At 40.8% G+C, this 22,036-nt stretch overlaps 1 protein-coding gene and 1 long non-coding RNA gene across 3 annotated transcripts; both read left to right on the top strand.

Moving 5' to 3' along the window:
• The first annotated feature begins 16,337 nt into the window (after nucleotides 1–16,337).
• On the top strand, nucleotides 16,338–17,028 carry LOC127130213 (uncharacterized). The gene is made up of 3 exons (XM_051059265.1): nucleotides 16,338–16,552; nucleotides 16,646–16,808; nucleotides 16,901–17,028. Exons 1-3 carry the CDS (start codon nucleotides 16,469–16,471, stop codon nucleotides 17,026–17,028), a joined length of 375 nt encoding a protein of 124 aa, XP_050915222.1. The 5' UTR covers nucleotides 16,338–16,468.
• A 59-nt stretch (nucleotides 17,029–17,087) lies between these two features.
• On the top strand, nucleotides 17,088–18,463 carry LOC127125999 (uncharacterized). 2 transcript variants are annotated; one of them, XR_007804866.1, is made up of 4 exons: nucleotides 17,088–17,198; nucleotides 17,283–17,575; nucleotides 17,679–17,828; nucleotides 18,190–18,463. It is a non-coding gene; the product is annotated as an uncharacterized LOC127125999 (long non-coding RNA). The 2 variants fall into 2 exon arrangements; XR_007804867.1 differs by lacking the exon at nucleotides 17,088–17,198 and having other exon boundaries at nucleotides 17,210–17,575; nucleotides 17,655–17,828.
• Nucleotides 18,464–22,036: the final 3,573 nt, after the last annotated feature.

Genomic DNA, 22,036 nt, shown 5'->3' with positions numbered 1-22,036 from the left:
GAGAAAATGACTCATGTCTCTGAAAATTATTTGGGGAAGAACCCCATGTCGAGAATTCAATGGAGACGTTTTCAGCGGCGCAAGTAGGCTGAAAGAGAGGCTGCTAGAGGAATAGATGGAAAAGGCATGGCTAGTGGGGAGAATGCTGGAAAGAAAGTTGTTGTGAAGGTCGACACGGCAGCAAAAGAACGGATCAGGGAGTATGTCCGTCGACCAACTGAAAAATGTTCTGATGAGGTTACTGATGACTTCAATTTAGAATCGGAAGCAAGTTTGGACATCTTAGTCAACGTGGTGTCAATTCTACCACAAGAATATAATTGTGTGACTGAGGTGGAGGAGTCGGTAGGTGATGTCGACGCTGAAGAGATGGCGTTACACAAGCCAAGATGTTACTTTGTGTTGAATGATGGTTCTGCTAAGAGCCAAGAAGCAATTTTTAAGAGGCACACAATGACTATGAAAAGTCATTTGAAACCTTTGTTGATTAGGGCCAAAGTGGAAGGTGTGACTATTAACAAAGTGTTGGTAGATTGTGGCGCCACTGTGCCACACCATATTCTGAGGAAGATTGGCAAGTATGATACTGATATTAGATCCAACAACGTGGTCTTGTCTGATTATGGGGGCAAGACAAAACGCACCATGGGTGTGATCATGGTGAATATCATTGTTGGTTCAATAACTAGGCCGACACTGTTTATGGTAATAGATGCGAAGCCAAGTTACAATTTGCTAGTCGGCAGAGAATGGCTCCATGGTGTCGGAGTTGTACCATCTTCAGCACATCAAAAATTGGTGATTTGGAGAGAAGATGGAGTGGTCGAAAATATCGAAGCTGATCAAGGTTACTTCATGGCTGACGTGAACAATGTCGGCGAGAAGGAACTCGAGAGAAAGCTGGCTAACATTTCTCCTTGTTTACCAGCTGAGGATGTGTATGCTAATCTGAGTGAAGCTTTTGTTTCTCTAACTTTACACGAGACTCATGGCTTCATTTGGGATGTGGAACGTTTAGATGATCCACCCTATGCAGATATCCGACCGACAGGCTGGGGGGATGTCACTGATGATGACTGAGGTAGAAGCTCTAAAAAGGATTTCGGCATACGTTGCCGAGAACAAAATAAAATCGGCCCTAGAGGCTGAAGAAAACATGGCTGACGAAGCCTATGTGTAAAGAAATGTCAACATGCAGCGTTTGGACTGCATTTATGACGATGAACCTTTAGGGTTTGAAAAAGATCCAAAGGCGCCAGAAAAGATGCGACCAAAAGACCCCTTAGAAGAAGTCGACCTTGGAGAAAATGGCGACACAAGGTCAACATACATCAGTGCCAACATCGACAAAGAGTTAAAATCTGAGGTAATATCTCTACTTAAAGAATTTAAGGATTGATTTGCTTGGGATTATAACGAAATTCCTGGTTAAGTAGGGATTTGGTAGAGCTAAAACTGCCAATAAAAGCTAGAAGAAAGCCAGTAAAGCAGACGCTTAGGCGTTTCGCACCAGAGATCATGGCAAAGATAAAAGCTGAGATAGAAAGGCTCCTCAAAAGCAAGTTTACACAAACTGCAAGGTATGTTGAATGGTTGGCTAATATTGTGCCAGTAATTAAAAAAATGGATCTTTAAGAGTATGTATTGACTTTAGAGATCTAAATGCTGCTACCCTCAAAGATGAGTATGCCATGCCCATAGCAGTAATGTTGGTCGATTATGCCGCTGGTTTTGAATATTTAAGTATGTTAGATGGTTATTCTGGATGTAACCAAATTTTTATTGCAGAGGAAGATGTGTCAAAGACGGCATTTTGATGCCTAGGAGCCTTAGGTACATATGAGTGGGTTGTCATGCCATTCGGCCTGAAAAATGCCGAAGCGACATATCAGAGGGTAATGAACTCAATGTTCCATGATTTTATTGAAGATTTCATTCAAGCATACATTGATGATATTGTGATAAAATCAAATGGTCGACTTACTCATGTCGAACATCTCCGAAAGGCCTTTTTAAGGATGAGAAAATATGGATTGAAAATGAATCCAATAAAGTGTGCTTTTTGTGTGCAGGCGGGTGATTTCCTTGGATTTGTGGTGCATAAAAAAGGTATTGAAGCAAACCAAAGCAAAACAAAAGCCATTATGGATGTCAAACCTCTGTCGACCAAAAAGAACTGCAATCTTTGTTGGGCAAAATAAATTTTCTTAGGAGATTTATATCAAATTTAAGTGGTAAAACTAAATCCTTTTCACCACTCCTTTAACTGAAGAATGAGGATTTTAAGTGGCAAGAAGAGCACCAAGAGGCTTTCGACAAAATTAAAGAATATTTGACTAAGCCTCCAGGACTGGCCCCTCCTGTTAGGAATAGGCCAATGAGGTTGTATATTGCAGCTTCGGAATCGACTATAGGAAGTATGTTAGTCCAAAAGGATGAAAAATATGTCGAAAGACATGTGTATTACCTTATTCTAATGCATAATGATCTGGAAACTAGGTATAGTGATATAGAAAAACTATGTCTATGCCTGTATTTTTCTTGTATGAAACTAAAGCAATATATTAAGCTTGTTGATGTGTATGTATCTTATCACTTTGATATTATTAGGCACATGTTGTCTAAACCAATTTTGCATAGTCAAATTGGTAAATGGGCTTTAGCGTTAACTGAGTATTCTCTGACGTGCGTGCCTTTAAAAGCGATGAAAGGGAAAGTGGTGATAGATTTCCTTGTCGACCATTCAATGGTCGAAATGGCTTAAAATTATGTAGACATAGTGCCATGGAGATTGTACTTCGATGGTTCAAGGCATAAGAACGGATCTGGGATGGGGGGAGTCATAATTTCACCAGATGGAATTCCAGCAGAGTTCAAATACATAATTGAAGGAGTATGGACAAATAATGAAGCAGAATATGAATCGTTGATCACATGACTTGAACTTCTGCTGGAATTGGGGTCAAGGAATGTCGAAATTATGGGAGATTCTGAGTTAGTAATTAAACAGGTATCAAAAGAATACAGGTGTGTCAAAGAAAATTTAATCATGTATTTTGTGATTACCATCAGATTACTCAAGAGGTTTGAGCAAGTAAGCCTCCATCATATACCACGGAAAGAGAACCAGAGAGCAAACGATTTGGCGCAGGAAGCTTCAGGGTATAAAGCGTCGAAAGACCAGGATGAAGAAGAGGTCCAAGTAAGAGAGAAGGTACGAGCGATATTGTTATCACCATCAGATTTGTCGATTATAAAGTTAGGAGTTGTAGATAGATATCATTTTGAAATTCTGACCGTCGACGACATGGGAGAAAATGATTGGCGTAAACTGTTAGTCGATTATTTACGTAATCCTATAGGGTCGACAGATCGAAAGGCAAAATATAGGGCCCTCAGCTATGTCCTGGTGAATGATGAATTGTTCAAAAAGACAGCTGAAGGAGTTTTGCTAAAATGCCTGGGAGAAAGTGAGGCATATGTGGTTGTGTCAAGTGTACATAGTGGAGCGTGTGGGGCGCATCAAGCGGGACTGATGATGAAATGGCTTTTGATGCGCTCAGGAGTTTATTGGCCTTCAATGTTGAAAGATTGCATTGAATTTGCTAAAAGTTATCAAGAATGCCAATTGCATGGGGGCATACAGCATGTGCTTGCAAGCGAGTTGCATACAATTGTGAAGCCCTGGCCTTTTCAAGGGTGGGCATTGGATGTGATTGGAGAAATAAAACCAGCTTCGTCGAAACAACAAAGGTATGTTTTGGTCGGTATCGACTATTTCACAAAATGGGTCGAAGTCGTAGCATTGACAAATGTGGATCAAGAGGTTGTGATAGACTTTGTCCAAAGTCGCATCATATGCATATTTGGTATCCCATAAACCATTGCAACCAACCAAGGGTCAATTTTTACTGGTCAAAAAGTGCAAGATTTTACAAAAGAGATAGGAATCAAATTATTGACTTCTACCCCTTATTACGCACAGGAAAATGGCCAAGTCGAAGCGGCCAATAAAGTGATAATTATCCTAATAAAGAAACATGTAGGCAAGAAGCCAAGAAATTGGCATAAGACGTTAGATCAAGCTTTGTGGGCATGTTGAACGTCGCCAAAAGAAGCAACCAGAACAACTCCATTTCGACTAGTATATGGGCACGACGCAGTGTTGCCAGTAGAGATTCAGGTTCATGCAGTTAGAATCCAGAGGCAACATGAAATACCTTCTGAAGACTATTGGAGCATGATGGCAGACGAACTTGTCGAGTTAGATGAGGAAAGAATGTTAGCCTTGGATACATTACAAAGGCAGAAAGAAAAAGTCGCCAGAGCCTACAATAAGAAGGTGAAGGGAAAAATGTTTGCTGTCGACGATTTAGTGTGGAGAGTGATCTTGCCTATGGATAGAAATGATAGAGTTTTGGGCAAATGGTCCCCAAATTGGGAAGGACCATTTAAGGTTTTGCAGGTTTTATCTAATAACGCCTACGAGGTCGAAGAGTTGGCACCAGATAAGCGAATCTTGAGGGTAAATGGAAAATATTGAAAATTGTATAGGCCTCTCCTTCAAGAGGTCAAGATTTTGACAGGCTAAATGGCTGTCGAATAAACCAGGTTGGAGAAAACTATGTTTAAAACCAGCTATAGAAGCACAGCAAGTTAAATATACACAGTACTGGAAAATAAAATATTGGCATAAAAATTGGCAAAAATCCATTGTTCAAATATTACATAAAAAATAAAATCGGTTAAAGTTAACCGAATCTAGATTGAAATGATTGAAGCTCAAGGTTGTAGTGCAGAGACTTAGGTTCCAAGTTGTCGGACTTGACTTTAAGTTGTTCAAGCTTCTTTTCAACGTTGGAAAGTTCTTCAGCTACAACCAAGGCATCGTTGGTGGTTTGCTCCACGATATCTTAGGTCGGCTTTATAACCTTGTCTACAATACACGATTCCTCCTCAGTAATTGACTCCAACTCACTGTCCAAAGAAGCAATTTGATGCTGAAGGTCATCAATTTGCTGGCGTATCTCAGCAGCTCTTGTTTGTTTGGAGGCCAATTCCTTTTTCTTCTCCTCAATCGTTCCCATCATTTTGGTGACCTCTTCGTCGGCCTTCATCACCAACTCATATTTATCCTTCACAAAGGCCTCTGTAGTTACAATCTAATGTTCATTTTCCCTAACATTGTCGAGATGACGCATCATGGGAACCAGAAGTTTTTCTAAAGCGGCCATTGCACACTTAGCATACTCAGACAGTTGAAGCTCTTTGAGTTGGGCAAGCACATGCAAGAGTTCTGGGCCGATAGCAGGTTCACTCATAAGCACATGGGGGAGATCTGGATTCGAGGCATGAAAACGAACCTTGTCCATTAGAGCTTTGACCTTTGCCGCTTCAAAACCCATCTTACCAGAATGGTGAAACTGCTCAGAATCTGAAGAAGCATCACGTGATCTTACTAGGCTACGAAGCCTAACAATTGCTTTTAGAGCAGAAGGCTTTATTGCCAGCCCCTGGGAAGATGAAGAGGAAGTAGCTGATAGAGGAATAGTTTGAGAAGGCTGATTTTTTACGATGCCAACATCCACTGGTCCCCTTGAATCCTGCAAAGGCAAGGAATCTGAAGAAAGACTAGAGTCAAAACTAATCGAACTGGAATATGTGTGTGTTGTAGGGCTAGTGACTGAATCAGAGTCACTATCACTAATCTGGATAGGGAAGCCAATGAACTCACCAGCAGTGTCGATAGAGGGTGCTTGGTGAGATGGAGAAGAAGTCGGGAACGAGGGAGTATAGTCTACAACATGGTGAGATGGCTCATCAGAAGCATCAGCCTGTTGTAAGAGAAAAAAATGTTTGTAAGAAAAGTCCAGTAATTCAAGGAAAAAGATAGTAAAATAAGTGATTACCTGTGTCGGTGTAGGGAGAACGACATCTGGATTTTCTTCCTCCAAGACAGCAGCAGCAGGGGCGCCTGCGACTTCAAAGTCCCCACAGCTGGATCAGGGACTTTATTAAGGATAGACGTGTCGACCACAATAGTGTCGGCGTCTAGAGAAGGAGCCTCTCGAGTAAGCACTTTGTGGTGTTTTTTCTTCTTGGCTTCACCACTCCTAGAGGGAGAATCATGCTTCTTCTTTTTATGGCCTTGGAGGCCTTTGGATTTGTGGGAGTGTTGAGAAGATGGCTGAGTCGGTTGTGGAGTCGGATGAAGACATGAAGAGAGATTATAAGCAGATATTCTAGTCAGAAGATCAGACAAGCCGACAAGAAATACCTCAGGTCCTGTGGCAGCAGAATGTTTATGTTTTTTGGATTTCCTGGATTAAGAAGAGACAGGTGGATCTGTCGAATGTGGTTGACCCTGCACATAAGTAAGAAGTTAGAGACCACGTATTGTTTTCCTTAGAGAAATCACAGGGTCGAGTGAGATTTCTACATATAGGTGCATACCGAAGAACTGGGTTTTTTCAAAACTTGGGCAATGGGGCGTTCATCATCATCAGAGGACTTCTCAGGAGCAGCCTGCAAAAGTGGAAATGACAGTTAAGAATAAATACCAAAGTAAAAGAAAACGAAAATATCAGCCAGAGTTGAACCCGAGTCTCTTGTGTCGAAAGGATAGGTTCATTGGCAGAAATGTGATCCATAAGGTCTAGGGGGAATGCTGTAAAGAAACATAGAAAAATCAAGTAAGCGACAAAATCCAAATAAAAGGAGGTGTTAGCTTTCCAGAAAAGTGTTACCAATTTGTGTGGAATCGAGCACTCTAACATATTGAGGATCAATATGAAGTGGCCATGAGTAATAGGGCAGATAATGCTTCGTCGGTACCATTCTGTTGGCCTTTTTCTTATAAGCATTTTGCACGTCTGAAAAGGGACAATAATACCAATCTGGAATTGAATTGCCAATGGGCTAGATGGCAAAGGAGGGAATTTGATGTTTCCAAAAATGAAGGGCGTAAAGATACTTGTCTTTCGCATAACTAGGGATTTTAAGTTTTGGGAGCCTGTCGGTTACCTTCTCCTTTAATTCGGACGCGGCCTCAAAGATGGTCCGACGAAGATTATCAGGTCGATACACAACTCGGAAATAGTTCTGAAAAGCTTGAATTTGTTTGGCATGAAGAGTCTTACACTTGGTTGATTTCGCCTGCAAATAAACAAGAGCCTGAGTTGGTTCAGATAATTTGGCCTTAGGAGCACCAACGTAAGCAGCAAGATATGTCTGCCACCAATCATCAAATTCCTTGGTGCAGAAGAAGGCTGGTTGAAATGGTATGGAATGGAGCCTTGGTCGGTTTTCCCAAAGGGCCTCAATATCTTCTTGGATCATACTCCAGGGTTGGTCACAAAGGATGTTTGTGAGTATGTCGGGAGAAGAATACAGGGACTTGGGGACAAACTGACAAAGTCCAAATTGTCTGGCTACCAAGTTGGGTTGGTAAGCAACTATGCCAGGGTTGGTATCGGAGGTTACAGCCGACAGAAATTCGGGGACCAGAAAACGTCTCCAGATAACGAAGGTTTCATTTTTATGCTCATCTTCAGTCGAAGGAAAAGCCCTGGTGAGCCATTCAGGACCTTCAGCCCGACTACTGAAAGGAGCCATGGAAGGGTGAAAGTCGGCGCGAGTCAACATGATGGTAAACAAGAGGGGAAACACCTTGACATCGGGAAAGGTTTTTTCGATGGGCGACAAAGAGATCAGTCGCTGCCAAAAAAGGTGTCGTTCTTCTGGGGGACTGTCGCATCCGCGAAAAATAACCGGCTGGAAAAACAAAACAAACAGAGCCGCCACCGTGCGTTATTTATCCCAAAAGAGGGAAAGGAAACGCTCGAAGTAAACCTGGAAAAGACATGGTCTCGCGACCAAAGAGAGATGGGATCGGGAGTCGGTTACGCAAGAGGAAGGTATTAGCACCCCTCACGTCCGTCGTACTCGACGGGATCCACGCTCAAAAGAATAGAAGAAAGGTTACTAAACACTGCTCAAAAGAATGCACACACACACTAGAACAAGACACAGATGGAAGAAGAGGGGAATGGGCTCGCTAGGATATCGCATCCTATGCCTACGTATCTCATCTGGAATGAGAATCAGAGCTACCGTAGTTCGGCTCACGCACGCCGAAACAAAACACACACACACAAGAAACCGACTGCCAATCGCTGGGCTTACGTCAGACTCCGAACCAACAAACACACACAGGAAACCAATTGTCAATCGCTGGACTTACGTCAGACTCCACACAAACAAACACCAATAGGATACGGAATGCCAATCGTTGGTCTTACATCCATCTCCTAAAACACACAAGAAGGTTAACAAACAGACAAGTTAATAGGGAGTCTGGAACTCGAGCCTAATAACTGTCAAGCAAACACACACAAAAAAGAAGAAAAAAAAAGGTGCCCGGAGAGATCTTGTACGATCTCCTGCCTACGTACCTCATCTGGTAAGAGGATCAGGGCAACGTAGTTCCCCTTAACAGGGGAGAAACTTTCTAACCTAACCAGATACAGGGAAATGACAAACTAGAAGGGAGCTTGACTCGAGCCTAATAGTTATCATGTAATCCATAATGGTCCTAGGTTGAGGTTTCTATCTAACTTGCACAGGCAGCAAGCTATCCTAAACAACACAAGCAAACACATACAAACACAAAAGGCAAGCACACACACTATATGCACACAATTGGGCTCATACAAGGTTATGCTGTGAAACACAAGCCAACTGGAATCGGGTGTAGTTAGCTCTTAACCCTAACATTGAGAGTTAGGGTGAAGCAGATGAAATGGGGAGTGAGGGTAAGACCTCACAGCTCTTATCCCTGGCCTGGGAGAGCTTCAAACAAATGAAAGTGTGGGAGTTCAAAAAGTAGGAACTCTTCTCCACATATGACTGACACAACAAAGATCTTGGGTTAATATCCACAATGCATCAACACAAGGTGTGAGCAAAGTGGATGACACACTGAATAGCAGGAGATGGATTACACATCTCTTTTATCTACCAATTGCCTCATAAGAGGACTTTTCCTGCTTAGCACAAAAATAAACATTCACAAGCATTGCCTCTTAAGGAGGGCTTCAGACAGGTGCCTGCCCAAATAACAGGACAGGTCTTCCAGACTACATGAAGTCAAGAGAGTTATACCTCACTGGTTAAGCAACCAAGCAAAGCAAAGTTCAAAGTGAACTTAAAGCAACTAATGTACCTGTGAAAACATCAAACAAATCAGTACAAAGTTCAGACCACCAAACAACAGTCAATCACACAATCAGACAGATAAGGCATTAAGCAACAATGTGCAAGCCATAAGCCAATAGGCACAACACAAATGACTTGGCATCAACCTACAAAACAACTCAAGGTTAGTCAACATCTAGAGCAAACATCAATGCTCAAGTGAGGAAGCATCATCAACTATGGACTTGGATGTGTAAACCTGAAATCAAAGATCAATTGTGAGTCACAAACCACTAGGTCAAGGCCTAGGGTCAAAGATGGAGAAAAAATTCAAAACAGAACATGAAATTTGACATGAATCATCCTCATTCAATCAAGAACACAATCCAAAAGGTCCCATATCAATATCATTAACCAAAATCACTTCATGAACCAAACATGGCAAGGTATGCAAATTGTGACCACATTGTGACATCAGAAGAAACAAATGCACATTAAATCAAAAATGATTCAAATAATCTTGGAAAAATTCATGAGTAAACAGGACATAAAACATGATCATCATACAAAAAGTTAGAGGCATTGGACATCATTAGGCATGGCAATCACATAGCATAGGTCAAGACAAGCATAACAAGCACATGTGTGACACAAATTGTCACACCAAGTTAGCATAGGCATAAAACAGAGATGGATTATGGTAAAGACCTCAAACCAAAGCCAAAACAACACTCAACATGTCTAGAAATAGTGTGCAAAAGTTCACATTCATTGGATAAAGAACAAACATTTCATGATCAAATGAAGTTCAAGGCAATTTAAAAGCTCAAATGTGACCATCCAGAATGAAAAATCTCAATTAAATCAGAAATGATCCCTAAAATTCCAACAAAAATCATTAGCAATCACAACATCTATAGCATGCATCATACAAAAAATCAAGGCAATTGGATATCATTTGGCATGGCAAACTCATCAATCAAGTTGAACATCACAAGGTGTGACACAAATTGTCACACCTAACTTAACATGATCATAAAACAGAAATGACACATGATAAAAATACCAAATTAACACCAAAATGTCAAGCAAGATGTCTAGTTATAGCATGCAAAATTTCAGAAGCATTGGATTAAAAATGAGCATTTCACAAATGATATAGCAAGGCAAGGTCAAGATATGATACATGTCCAAATGTCCTAGCACAAAACAAAATCCAGCCAAGCACAATTTGTGAAAATATGATGATAAAAAACTAGAGAGAATCAGGATCATAATGCAAAAAATTGGAGGTCATTTGGTGCATTTTTCAAATTATGGTGAATTTTTGAAGTTGATGAAAAGTTGAAATGAAAACATGAAGCCAAACATGAAATAAGGAGGAAAAGGCAAGGCAAATGGAAAATGTCCTAGCCAGGTATCGAACCAAAGCCAATTTTGAAATATCCTGCGCGCCTAATTCAAAACGACCGCGTTTTGACTAAAACCCTAATGCATGGAAATTCCAGAATCCGCAGGTAATCACATGAACGTCCTAGCAAAATCCGTAGCAAACACCCTAGCTAATCTGGAAAATGAAGAACACCATGCATGAACGATGAAGATCATGAAGATCTTCATCTGGAAATTTCTAGAAAACGAAAATGTGTCCAGAAATCAATAAATTCCATACCAATCAACTCGTCATGCTATGTACATTCACGATCCATAATCATTTCAACATAAAACAACATAACAAAATCAAATCGAAGAGATTAAAAGTTCATCATCAAAACTTCAAACTATCGCATCTCACTCAAAACAACACCAAAATTCATGAATCAAAGCTCAAATTCATCAGCATGCAAAGATCTTCAACAATATAATAATGAATTTCAAAAATAAGAGAATCAAATTGTGAACTCTTGAAGTGCAGAACTGGATTTGGCGTGCTACAGGCCATGGCAATGCTTTACAGTTCCTCTACAATGATTATGGAAGTGATTGGAAGGAAGATTGAAGCTCAATTGTGCTTGCATTCACCAAAATCTAAAATCACCATTGACATCCAAAGCTTCGAGCATGCTTCCATACAACACCAATCCTCTTGCTTCCACGTGCAAAACTTCTCAGGAACACTCAGGAACCAGGATCAAGCAATGGAAATGGTTTGTGTTTGAAGAAATTTCCAGAAAAATTGAGAGAAAAAGTTTGAGAAAATTTCTAGATCTGAAAATTGTGATTGTTCTTAGTGAAAAGCAGTTAGGGTTTCTATTATATACCTCCTACTAATCATGCTCCTAATCATGTTTAAGCAAATGGTAAGTGAATTAGCAAGAATGTGGTGTATGTGCAAAATTGTGATTTTCACCCTATGCATGAAATGCATGGTGAACAGTGCACGGGTTTGGATTCAAATTCACTCAAAATGTCATTTTGGAGCTAAATGCAATGGTAGAATGCTTAAACAATGCACCAATTTTAAACTTTAATTTTTCCCTCCAAAAATCAAGTGAAATGCAAATGATTATGTGATGACAATTGGTGTAATGCAATGTTTGTTTTGGAAACTAGAGGTTAAAAGAAGAATTTATCAAAAAGAACCACTTGAATTGGAGTTTTGGTTTGAAAGTTATGCTCATTTGAAGCTCCATGTACACTTTGTCAATTTTTGATCATATCTCCTTAACCATACATGAGAAATTGACGATCATGGACTTTTTGGAAATGGGAGAGAAAGATCTACAACTTTCATGTTCAACAAAATTTCATTTGAAGCTTTCTTGATGATATAATCTTGAGTTGAAAACCTCTCCATTTTTGGCAAATTCAAATTACAGGTCACTTTCTATTTTTGGAAAGTTTTGACCTGACTTTAAATTCTTCAAAGTTGATGTTTGAAATGTCAAATGAGACTTGTTTGAACATGAATGAAGTATTTCTACTCACTTCCCACCTCCAAATCTAACAATTGACTTGGTAGTTGACAGATGCAGTTGATAGATGACTTGGTCATGCACAGTAAAATGGCTCCAACATGAAACCCTAGCTTATAAGCCTCAACCACTTGATGAAATGGCTCCAACATGAAACCCTAGCTTATACAAGCCCAATAAAATCATATGATGATCTCCATCTTAATAAAGACCTCATCTCCCTGAAAATCCCTGATTGGCATAATGCAACTGATTAGGGTTGACCAGAGGTCAAAACCCTAATCCCAAGGTGTCGCAACCCGAAAAATACGGTATGCGAAAAAACAACCGGCGAAGAAGAAAAGACAGAAGAGTCGCCACCGTGCGTTATTTATCCCAAAGGAGGGAAAGGAAACGCTCGAAGTAAACCTGGGGATAGGAAAGGAAAAGACAAGGTCTCGCAACCAAATCTTGGGTTCGGGAGTCGATTATGCGAAGGGAAGGTATTAGCACCCCTACGCATCCGTAGTACTCTACGGGATCCACTCTTGTTGTTTCTTGTCTAAAGGGTGTGTGTTATATCTAATGTACTATTTACTAAAAGGGTCAAGAGAAAAATGACTCGCACAGATATCGCATCCACTGCATACGTATCTCATCTGGAATGAGAATCAGAGTCTTCGTAGCTCGGCTACCTATGGATTAAGGATAAGTGTGCTCGCTAAGACATTGCGTCTTATGCCTACGTATCTCATCGGGAATGAGAATCAGAGCAAAACGTAGTTCAGCTAACTACGGGAATAAGGGTCTCGATTGCAACTAGGGCAAGAGAAAGGGAAAGTCTCGATCGCAACGAGGGCGAGAGAAAGGATCGCAACGAGGGCGGAAGCAAACAAGGATTACTTGTTAGTCGTCAGTCAAACTCGGCAAGACATCGCATCTTGTGCCTACGTATCTCATCTGAACATGAGAATCAGAGTTGCCATAGTTCGGCTACACGCACACAAACAAACACAGGCAAAGGCAAACGTGGAGCCTGACTGCCAATCACTGGACTTACATCAGCATCCGAACCAAAACACACACACTGGAACCCGAATGCCATTCGATGGACTAACATCAGCTTCCAAGCACACAACAAGAACAACAAACAACAGATTGCCAAGGAGTCGGGAACTCGACCCTAGCAATTGTCAAACAAACACACACAAAAAAGGAAAAAAGGTGCCCGGAGTGGTCTCGCACGACCACCTGCCTACATACCTCGTCTGGAACAAGGATCAGGGCGATGTAGTTCCCCTGGAGGGGAGAGGATGAACACACAAACTAATAGGGAGTCTGGAACTCGAACCTAATAGTTGTCAAGCAAAACACACGCAAAAAAGGAAAAGGGTGCCCGGAGAGATCTCGTACGATCTCCTGCCTACGTACCTCATCTGGTATGAGAATCAGGGCGACGTAGTTCCCCTACATAGGGGAAAGAAGAACATGCAAACTAGTAGGGAGTCGGGAACTCGAGCCTACAAGTCATCAAGCAAGCCAGAAGAGACGCTGAGACGTCAGAAGAAACGGCACACGCAGACTAACAGGGAGTCGGGAACTCGAGCCTGATAGCTGCCAGACAAAACACACGCAAAAAAGAAAAGGGTGCCCGGAGAGACCTCGCACGGTCTCCTGCCTACATACCTCGTCTGGAACAAGGATCAGGGCGATGTAGTTCCCCTACATAGGGGTTGCCATCTGAACATGGACTTACAAAGGAGGACACCAGTTGTGTCTAAGGAGAGCGGGCAATGTGTTCACGTCCTAGCAGTAGGTGTCGCAGCTCGCTGAATCGAGTCTTAGGCAGTTACCTCTTTGCAATAGAACGGACTACATGCCACAAGATCGAAGACGCTCGGAAAGGTCTAGAAGTGGGGAAGCTCTGCCCTAGAGTTGTCATGCAATATGTACTTAGGTGTTAGGATTTACAAATGGGAACATCTACCTATGTTAGCATGCAGAGAAAATGGGGATTCTAGCTATGTTATCATACAAAAGGATATGGGAATCCTACCTATGTTATCATGCAAAAGGATATGGGAATCCTACCTATGTTATCATGCAAAGGGTTCTATCTAATGGGTGCTACCTAATCGGAACAAGAATCAACGAATGGAGCAAGGAGAAGTGTTAGGGATAAAGGTAGATGGCGATGCATGAAGCAATCGACTTACAAAAGGGTGGATGAATACGTGCTGGTTCTGTTAGGTTTTGAAAAAATGATTACTCGACGTTGGATCGAGGTTTTGGTCTTGTTTTGAAATGGTTATCGGGTGTTCATTTTATTTCTTGTATTAACAGATGAATAAAGAATGAAAGAATATTATACATTTCATGGGAGAGGGATACATTTGTTATGAATGGGGGTTGTCATGGCAATCAAAACAATACAAATATATGCCTCATACACCATACAAGTAGGCCACAGTTAATCAAACAAGTAAGGTATAAACAAATATATAATCGAATCAAATAATCAAAGAATGAAATAATGAAACAATAAACAATGTATGAGTGTAAGTGCGAGGGAACCGGCTCATTGTAAGAAAGCCCAAGGGTAAGCTATGTGAGGTTGATGGCGATGCTTAAAAAGCAATCGACTTACAAGGGTGTAAAAATGGGCTCGATATTAAATCGAGAAAAGTGTGATTTTTATAATTTTAAAATGGTTTTGAATGAATGATGAAGTTAAAAGAAAACAAGTTTGCATTATTAACAAATGAAACTATAATTATAATACAACATAAACATGAAAAAAATGAATGCTAAAGAAAAGAAATGTTATATATGGGTATCGAACCCACTACATAAGGGGAAATGGGACTCCTTCCCATCCACCCAGCCACAGGTGGTTAACTATTACTTTAACAGCGACTAGAACATATAGACACGAATAACAAACAATAATAATAAAAACTAACTAAAAGAAATGAAATGGGCCGTTGGAACTAATGGGTAACTAAAGCCCACGAGCTTGAATTCCAGACTTGGATAAGTGGAGGTTTATTCTGGAATAACCCCCACATGAACATGGAATGGAATCCCAAGGGTCATCCTAGTTGCATGGTTATTGGGTGACGGAAAAAGGAAATAATGACACTTAATTGCTGAGAGCGCAATGAAGGGACAACAAAGATAATGAAAAGCCATCAGCAGTAGCCAGTTTCCGAGACGCGACCCCTTTTACCAACAAAAGAATATTTTAAATTGTTTCAAACATCAATAAAACAAAAGGGGACATTAACGTTGTTTATCAGTAAACAAACAAAGCAATGGAGAAGCACAAAAACAAAATCCAAACATAACCAATATGAAGGATACTGATGAAGCGCAAACCCAAAAGAAAAAGCAAAAAGATCGAACCCAAAGAGAAACCGATATTTACCTGATCACAAAGGGATCGACGGTGATTGAAATGCCGGTGTTGGATCCTCTGTCACAAACGGATCCAAATTGAGGTTGAGAAAGTAACGCCTGAGTTTGTCTTCCAAACACCCTCTTAATGGTCGGTTCGCGCTCCCCCTTCACCTCCAATACGAGCTTCGTCCGACGGCAGTAAAAGGTATAGAGTTCTTCAGACTTTTCCTCCTTCACCTTCGTTGATTAGGGTTTTTTCTTTTTCTCGCCGCTATCTCCTCTTTCTCCATTCTAGGGTTTCATGAATAGTAACCCCTTTTTATACAGGACCCCCCTCTTTCCTCTGCTGCGTTTTCTGCTGTGTAGTGGAGCCTTCGTACGGAGGATGTTAGGGAAATTTTGTCCTCTTTCAGCAGGTGGTCCCTCCTTTAATTTCTCTTAGGCTCCTCAACCTTTACCGTGAGTAACAGGCAAGTCACTACTGTAATTTTTTGACACACTTGAAACAAATGGGACGTGACGCTTCTGGATTATTGGAACGGGATTGTATCAATCTGTAACTGTTATTGTTGATACTTGCAGGAAATAAAGATATAACAGACGTGACAACAGGAACTGGTTTGGTTATGCATGAGAACACTGCCGCATTGGTGTGAACATTTGTCTGGGCTTCAACTCCGGAATTTGTCACATGATTTGCTCCATCATTTTTCAAGGTTTCCCCCAAGGTTGGTGTTTCAATTTATTTAGTATTTTGATTCAAAAAAAAGCAGCTTCTTATAGTTAACAGATGCATTGGCAGTTATTGGATTGTTTGCTGCAAGTGTAACGACGACATCAGAACTATGACTGGGATTCTGGATGTCGATTTCCATTTGATTTTGCTTAGGTACTTTAAGGGTCTTCAATATATTTGAATGTGTACCATTTGAAGTGACACCATCAATTTCACCAGCAGTCCCTTTCCTGCTACTAAGAGCATGAGCAGATGGGTGAAGAGGGTTTCGCCGTTGACGAGGAACAAGAGAGGGTTATTAACAAACAGGCTCGCCAAGTATGTTCAGGTAAAAAGAGTAAAACTTCAATGAAAAGGTATTAATCATTCTCTGAATAGAAAGAACATAGTGATGCCACAATAACTTTTTCTCTGTTGACAGTTTTGTATCCATGTCACGTGCTGCTTGATTTCCCAAAGAGCTCGACAGCATGTGCGGAGGAGGCACGAGTCTGGCAGTCAACAACCACCAGTGTATGTGGTGTTGGATGCTGCAATGGTTCCACTTGGGGAAGATATGGGAACACGTCCAGATGCAATAGCAGGTAACACTGGTGCGTAAGGTTATACTGTGACTTTGAACATACTTTTAGTGAAACAATGAAAGTGTCATTAATGAGTTTATCCTTGTTTGTAGCACATTTCTCACCAGAAACAACAATGGGCGCACTCTCTATAGTTAATGATGAATTGGAATTTTCTACAGAGCATTCTGAAATCTTTTCCTGGTATATGAGAATTCGAGTCCCTTTCCATGTGAATTAAGCTTGGATTATCTGAAAGAGATTTATCATTTTGAGATTGTCCACGCCATCTTTGCACCGTAGGTGAACTATGGTCATTCTCTACATCTTTAGGAGACGGAGTCTCTTCAACAGATTGAGCGATTCCGGACTGTCTCACCCCGAAATGATTGACTGAAGCTAAACTACAAGGTATACTTATTTTGGAGTAAACACTCACTTCCACAGCCAACAATGATGCTTTTGATGTTTGAACGTGGAAGAAAAAATTTACAGGTGGAGCTTTTAGCTCAGAAGTCGCTGAAGGTTTTGAAGTAATGAAATTTTCAACTCGGCTTTTGCTTAAGTATAGATCCACTAACATGTTTGAGTTGGTAAGAGTACTCAAAATCCTATGATCTGTTACGAAAACTCGAATCTGAGACGATGAAACTTTGCTCGGCTGAAGAAATGCTTTCCAAGTGTCTCCTCTCTCATGATAGGAAAAAAAAAAAAAACCACCAAAGATCCAGAACATGAAATTAAGAGAGAAGAGATGAACAAGAGGAAGAAAAAAAAAAGCTTCCATGGTAATATTTTGTTGTTGTTAATTGTTCATGCTTGATAATCAAAATGTATTGCAATGAATGATCTTTACTTAATATGCAGGGTTTTTGTTTGGCTAATGTGCAGGATGATCTAGTTCTAGAGAGAAAATGACTGCAAGTAATCCATTTGTATACTGCCATTGAATTTGCACCGAGGAAGGATCTTCAACCTTGCGATTGCTGAACTCACCTATCAGTCCTTTTATAGCCTCTTGAAAGAAAAGAACAGTGATAAGTATGCCAAATAAATCCCCTGCAAATCTTGTAAATCTAGTGATAATATCGCAAGTATTAAAATCTGCAAGCAAAATTAACATGAACGCCGTCCAAAAACAAACCCAACCAGCCCAAGCTAGAAAGAGCTCAGCCCCCAAATCAGGTGTATTTTTGCAGAAATTGTAGAGATGAGTATACATTATAACAGCAGGTTCCGCAACTCCTAAAATCAACAAAGGCTGGCCACCTATAATTGAGTAGATAACTCCACAAATAGCAGTAGACGCTAATGTTTCTACCGCGCTCAAGCTTCCATTTTTTCTGCAGCAGTAAACTCAGTTCCTCTAACTGTCTGTGGTTTGTTTCGACTGGTTTTGCAGGCTGTTGCTGCTGCTTGGTGGTAAAGTCATGTTTGCTTAATCTTGAAATTGTTCCTCTTCTGGTTTACAGACGACTCAACCATCGAAGTTGAATTAACGGGTAAGGCTGAACTAACTTCATTCGAAGCAGTAGCAATGCCAGTAGATACATTAACATAAGCCACTGTGTGATTCTCAACTTGTGGGGCAGTTGAGGTTGTAGAAACATTCAAAGTCTTCTCTAGAGAAAGATTACGTTTATGTTTATGATGTTTTGCTGTCCATTTTTCTGTTTCTTCAGGTCTGCAGGATGCCACTCGGTTGTCTGGTATGGGATGAGTAATCATAAAAAAAATCAGACCCTGATTCTGCTGTTGATGAGCCACTGCGTCGCTCCTTTAATGATTGTAACTGAAAGGAGTCAAAATTGTGCCGTTCATTGGACGCCCTGGTGATTTGCCTCACAAAAGTTCCCTCCGCATTTACGTACAAGCTTCATGATATTATGATCATTCCATGGACCCTTGTTAGTCCTAAGACACCCACCATCACGGGAACATGTACACGAACCACCTAGAAAATCCGGCAACTGACTAGAGTCGATGACTTCCTGTAATTTATATAGAGACTTAGATTCAAGAATCTGTATCTTTGCAGTAGTTTTGGGATCAAGAAATTTCTGTGCAGCAGGCCAAAGCATCCTCTTAAAGCCAGTACCAGCATTCACAATGTGCATTTGATGTAATGTCTCAGGATAGTAGCAACTATCTATTTTAGCTATGGAAGACAAGAGATTTGTTGCAGTATGTGCCTTTTTTAGAGTCAAAATGAACTAGTAACTCAAAAAGGAGTATACCTAGGCGGTAAATGTTTGATGATGTAATGTAATGCTTATTATATGTAATAAGAATACACAAAATTTGGATCCTTGATGTAACTTGGAACAATTGTAGTAATGGATTATGCAGACTTCTGACAGGAATATGAACAACCCTTGAATGTTATTGCTTGTGTTGTTCAGGTTTGCAAATGATGCTGGTAGAGGTCCTGATATATGATCGGGAGAAAGCCAAGCTCATCTGGCGGTGAACCTGTTAATAGATTTCCATTTAATAGCAGGAGGACTAGAGATTTGATATTGCCAATTTCCTTTGGAATACTCCCAATTATTTTGTTCCACATGAAGTTCAATCTTTCCAGCTAAGCTGCCAATTTCTGGTACCAAATATCTGGACAAGCTCAAATTCATTAGTTGCAATTCTTGAACGTGTAAATAGCCATCAATTAATATTTTCATTGAAACATAAAACTCCTGTCCAGCGAGATGTACATGGGTCTCCGCGTATCCAATTGCTCAAATTTCCATTAGGATCAATCAACCTTTCTTTTATGACTTTTAATGCTTCAACTTCGGTATGGTCAGTGATATTATCCTGTGCAGCAATAAGCACTAAATAGAAACAAAACCAAAAACTGAAAACAACTTGATGCTTGTGACCTTCTGAAAGAAACATCCTTGAAATATATAGAAATCACAACAACACGGCCCTTGAATTAGCACAATGCTCAATGTATAACATCCGGTCTTTAGCTGTTCCAAATGCTTTCTCTCTGCCGATACCAACCTTTCCTAACTTTTCTGCAGTTAATTCCTGGAACCTGGAAACAATTCTTACACTTGTTGCTATGGCAATCAATTCCAACTCAACACCACCAACCCACCTAACAGCTGGCAAGTTCCTATGCATCAAGAGATGATTTGCTTCATCATCAAAACCCCTTTGGCAAATAACAAGGGTTGCGCCTACATCCTTGCATTGTTGAACCATGTCATCAAAATATTTCTGCTCTTGCTTCCTTAAAGTCTGAAACTTCTCCACTGTGTCAATATCAACCTTATGCTTGTTTTTTTTTTTTGGCTTTGGTCCGTGCAGGTTAAGCGTGCTAAACAAAAGTGAAAACATAAAAAATTCAGGACCAAAATCGGGGTATGACACAAGGAACCTGATCAGAAATAATGAATCATGATGATGATGATGTACCATTTCAACCAAGATAATACTCGACCTCCTTGAGGAACCAAAAAACCCTAATTGAAGCACAAACCTCAGATGATTAGTGATCAATTCATGAGACCCTTAAGCTTGAATCTTTTAACCTCTCTATCCTCTGATAAAGACCTAGGAGGATGACTTGCTTATTTCACATGATATGCAAAGATGTAATGCCTAATGTCCTAAAAATGAGATGCAATATGCTAAGCTAGTCCCAAGAGAGGAGGGCAAATTTTGAGGTGTTACAGCTGCCCCTATTCAATCCACTATGAACCTGTCGATATGAACAGCCCCGGCTTTCAGATGATCAGGATGAAGAGTGATTGAATACCAAGAACAGACGAACAATTTGCACTCTGATGGGAAAATAATTAATAATGCCTATCAAAATCGGCAAAGAAGCAATCTTGAAAAGAAGAATCCGTCTGGTACGGAGAAAAGTCGGCCTGAATACCGCACAAAAATTTGGCTTGTATACCAAAATAAATGGTAACACAGGAATAACCATGGCCTGAATGCCGCTCATCAGTCTGAATACTGAGCATCGGAACACGAGAGTATTGATATCGGTCTGAATACCGGGAGATTGGCCTGAATGCCCAACAACTGGCCTGAACGCCACTTCGATTTGAATACCGGAAAGCTGGCCTGAGTGCCGCAAGCTGCATCGATCTGAACTTCGGAAGCTTCTTCGATCTGAATATCGGAAATTGGCCTGAGTGCCACAAGTACTTCGACCTGAACGTCGGAAACTTCTTCGATCTGAAAATCGGAAACCGGTCTGAATACCACAAGTACTTCGACCTGATCGTCAGAAACTTCTTCGATCTGAAAATCGGAAACTGGTCTGAATACCACAAGTACTTCGACCTGAACGTCGGAAACTTCTTCGATCTGAAAATCGGAAACTGGCCTGAGTGCCACAAGTACTTCGACCTGAACGTCGGAAACTTCTTCGATCTGAAAATCGGAAACTGGTCTGAATACCACAAGTACTTCGACCTGAACGTCGGAAACTTCTTCGATCTGAAAATCGGAAACTGGTCTGAATACCACAAGTACTTCGACCTGAACGTCGGAAACTTCTTCGATCTGAAAATCGGAAACTGGTCTGAATACCACAAGTACTTCGACCTGAACGTCGGAAACTTCTTTGATTTGAAAATCGGAAACTGGTCTGAATACCACCTCGCTCCATGTTGGGGATAACAAACCATGAGCATGCTATCCTCTATTCAAACCTAGCAAACGAACATATTGCGCTCAACTGGGGATTATCTCTTTCTCTTTTCTTTACTTTTTGGACCCCGAAACTCCTTGGATTATCTTTTCCGTCCCCGCCCGACAGAAACCCTTCCTCCAATATCGCACTACTGGGGAATATTATTGATTAAAACCATGATGCCAACTCCTCGGAGCAACATCTTCACCTTCTGGCGAAACCACCTCTCAAACAATAACCACGGCTTGAGACTAGCTTATGCTTGCAATGCTTATGCATGATGATTTTTTAGCGTAATGCTCCACAATCATGGAAATGCTACGCAATTAATTATGCAATATGCTATGCTTATCTACATGATGAATGCATAAAAAGTATCCCCCTCAAGGGACTCTCCTGGGGAGCTCGAGGCACTCTGCTGAGGAATTCGTCAACACCCCAATCTCCACCCTGCTGGGGAATAGCATTGCTGCTGAGAAATGGGCCACCCACACCAGGGATAATCTCCACTGAACCCGACCCATTTGGGGACTTCGCTGGGGAAGAAACCAACAACGCACTCTGTGGGGAAAACAATAATCTCCAACTTGCT

The sequence above is a fragment of the Lathyrus oleraceus genome, chromosome 3, assembly GCF_024323335.1.
Source record: "Lathyrus oleraceus cultivar Zhongwan6 chromosome 3, CAAS_Psat_ZW6_1.0, whole genome shotgun sequence".
In the NCBI taxonomy this organism is placed as follows: domain Eukaryota; kingdom Viridiplantae; phylum Streptophyta; class Magnoliopsida; order Fabales; family Fabaceae; genus Lathyrus; species Lathyrus oleraceus.
The sequence above is the reverse complement of the archived record's forward strand: the minus strand, read 5'-3'. Positions and strand labels throughout refer to the sequence as shown.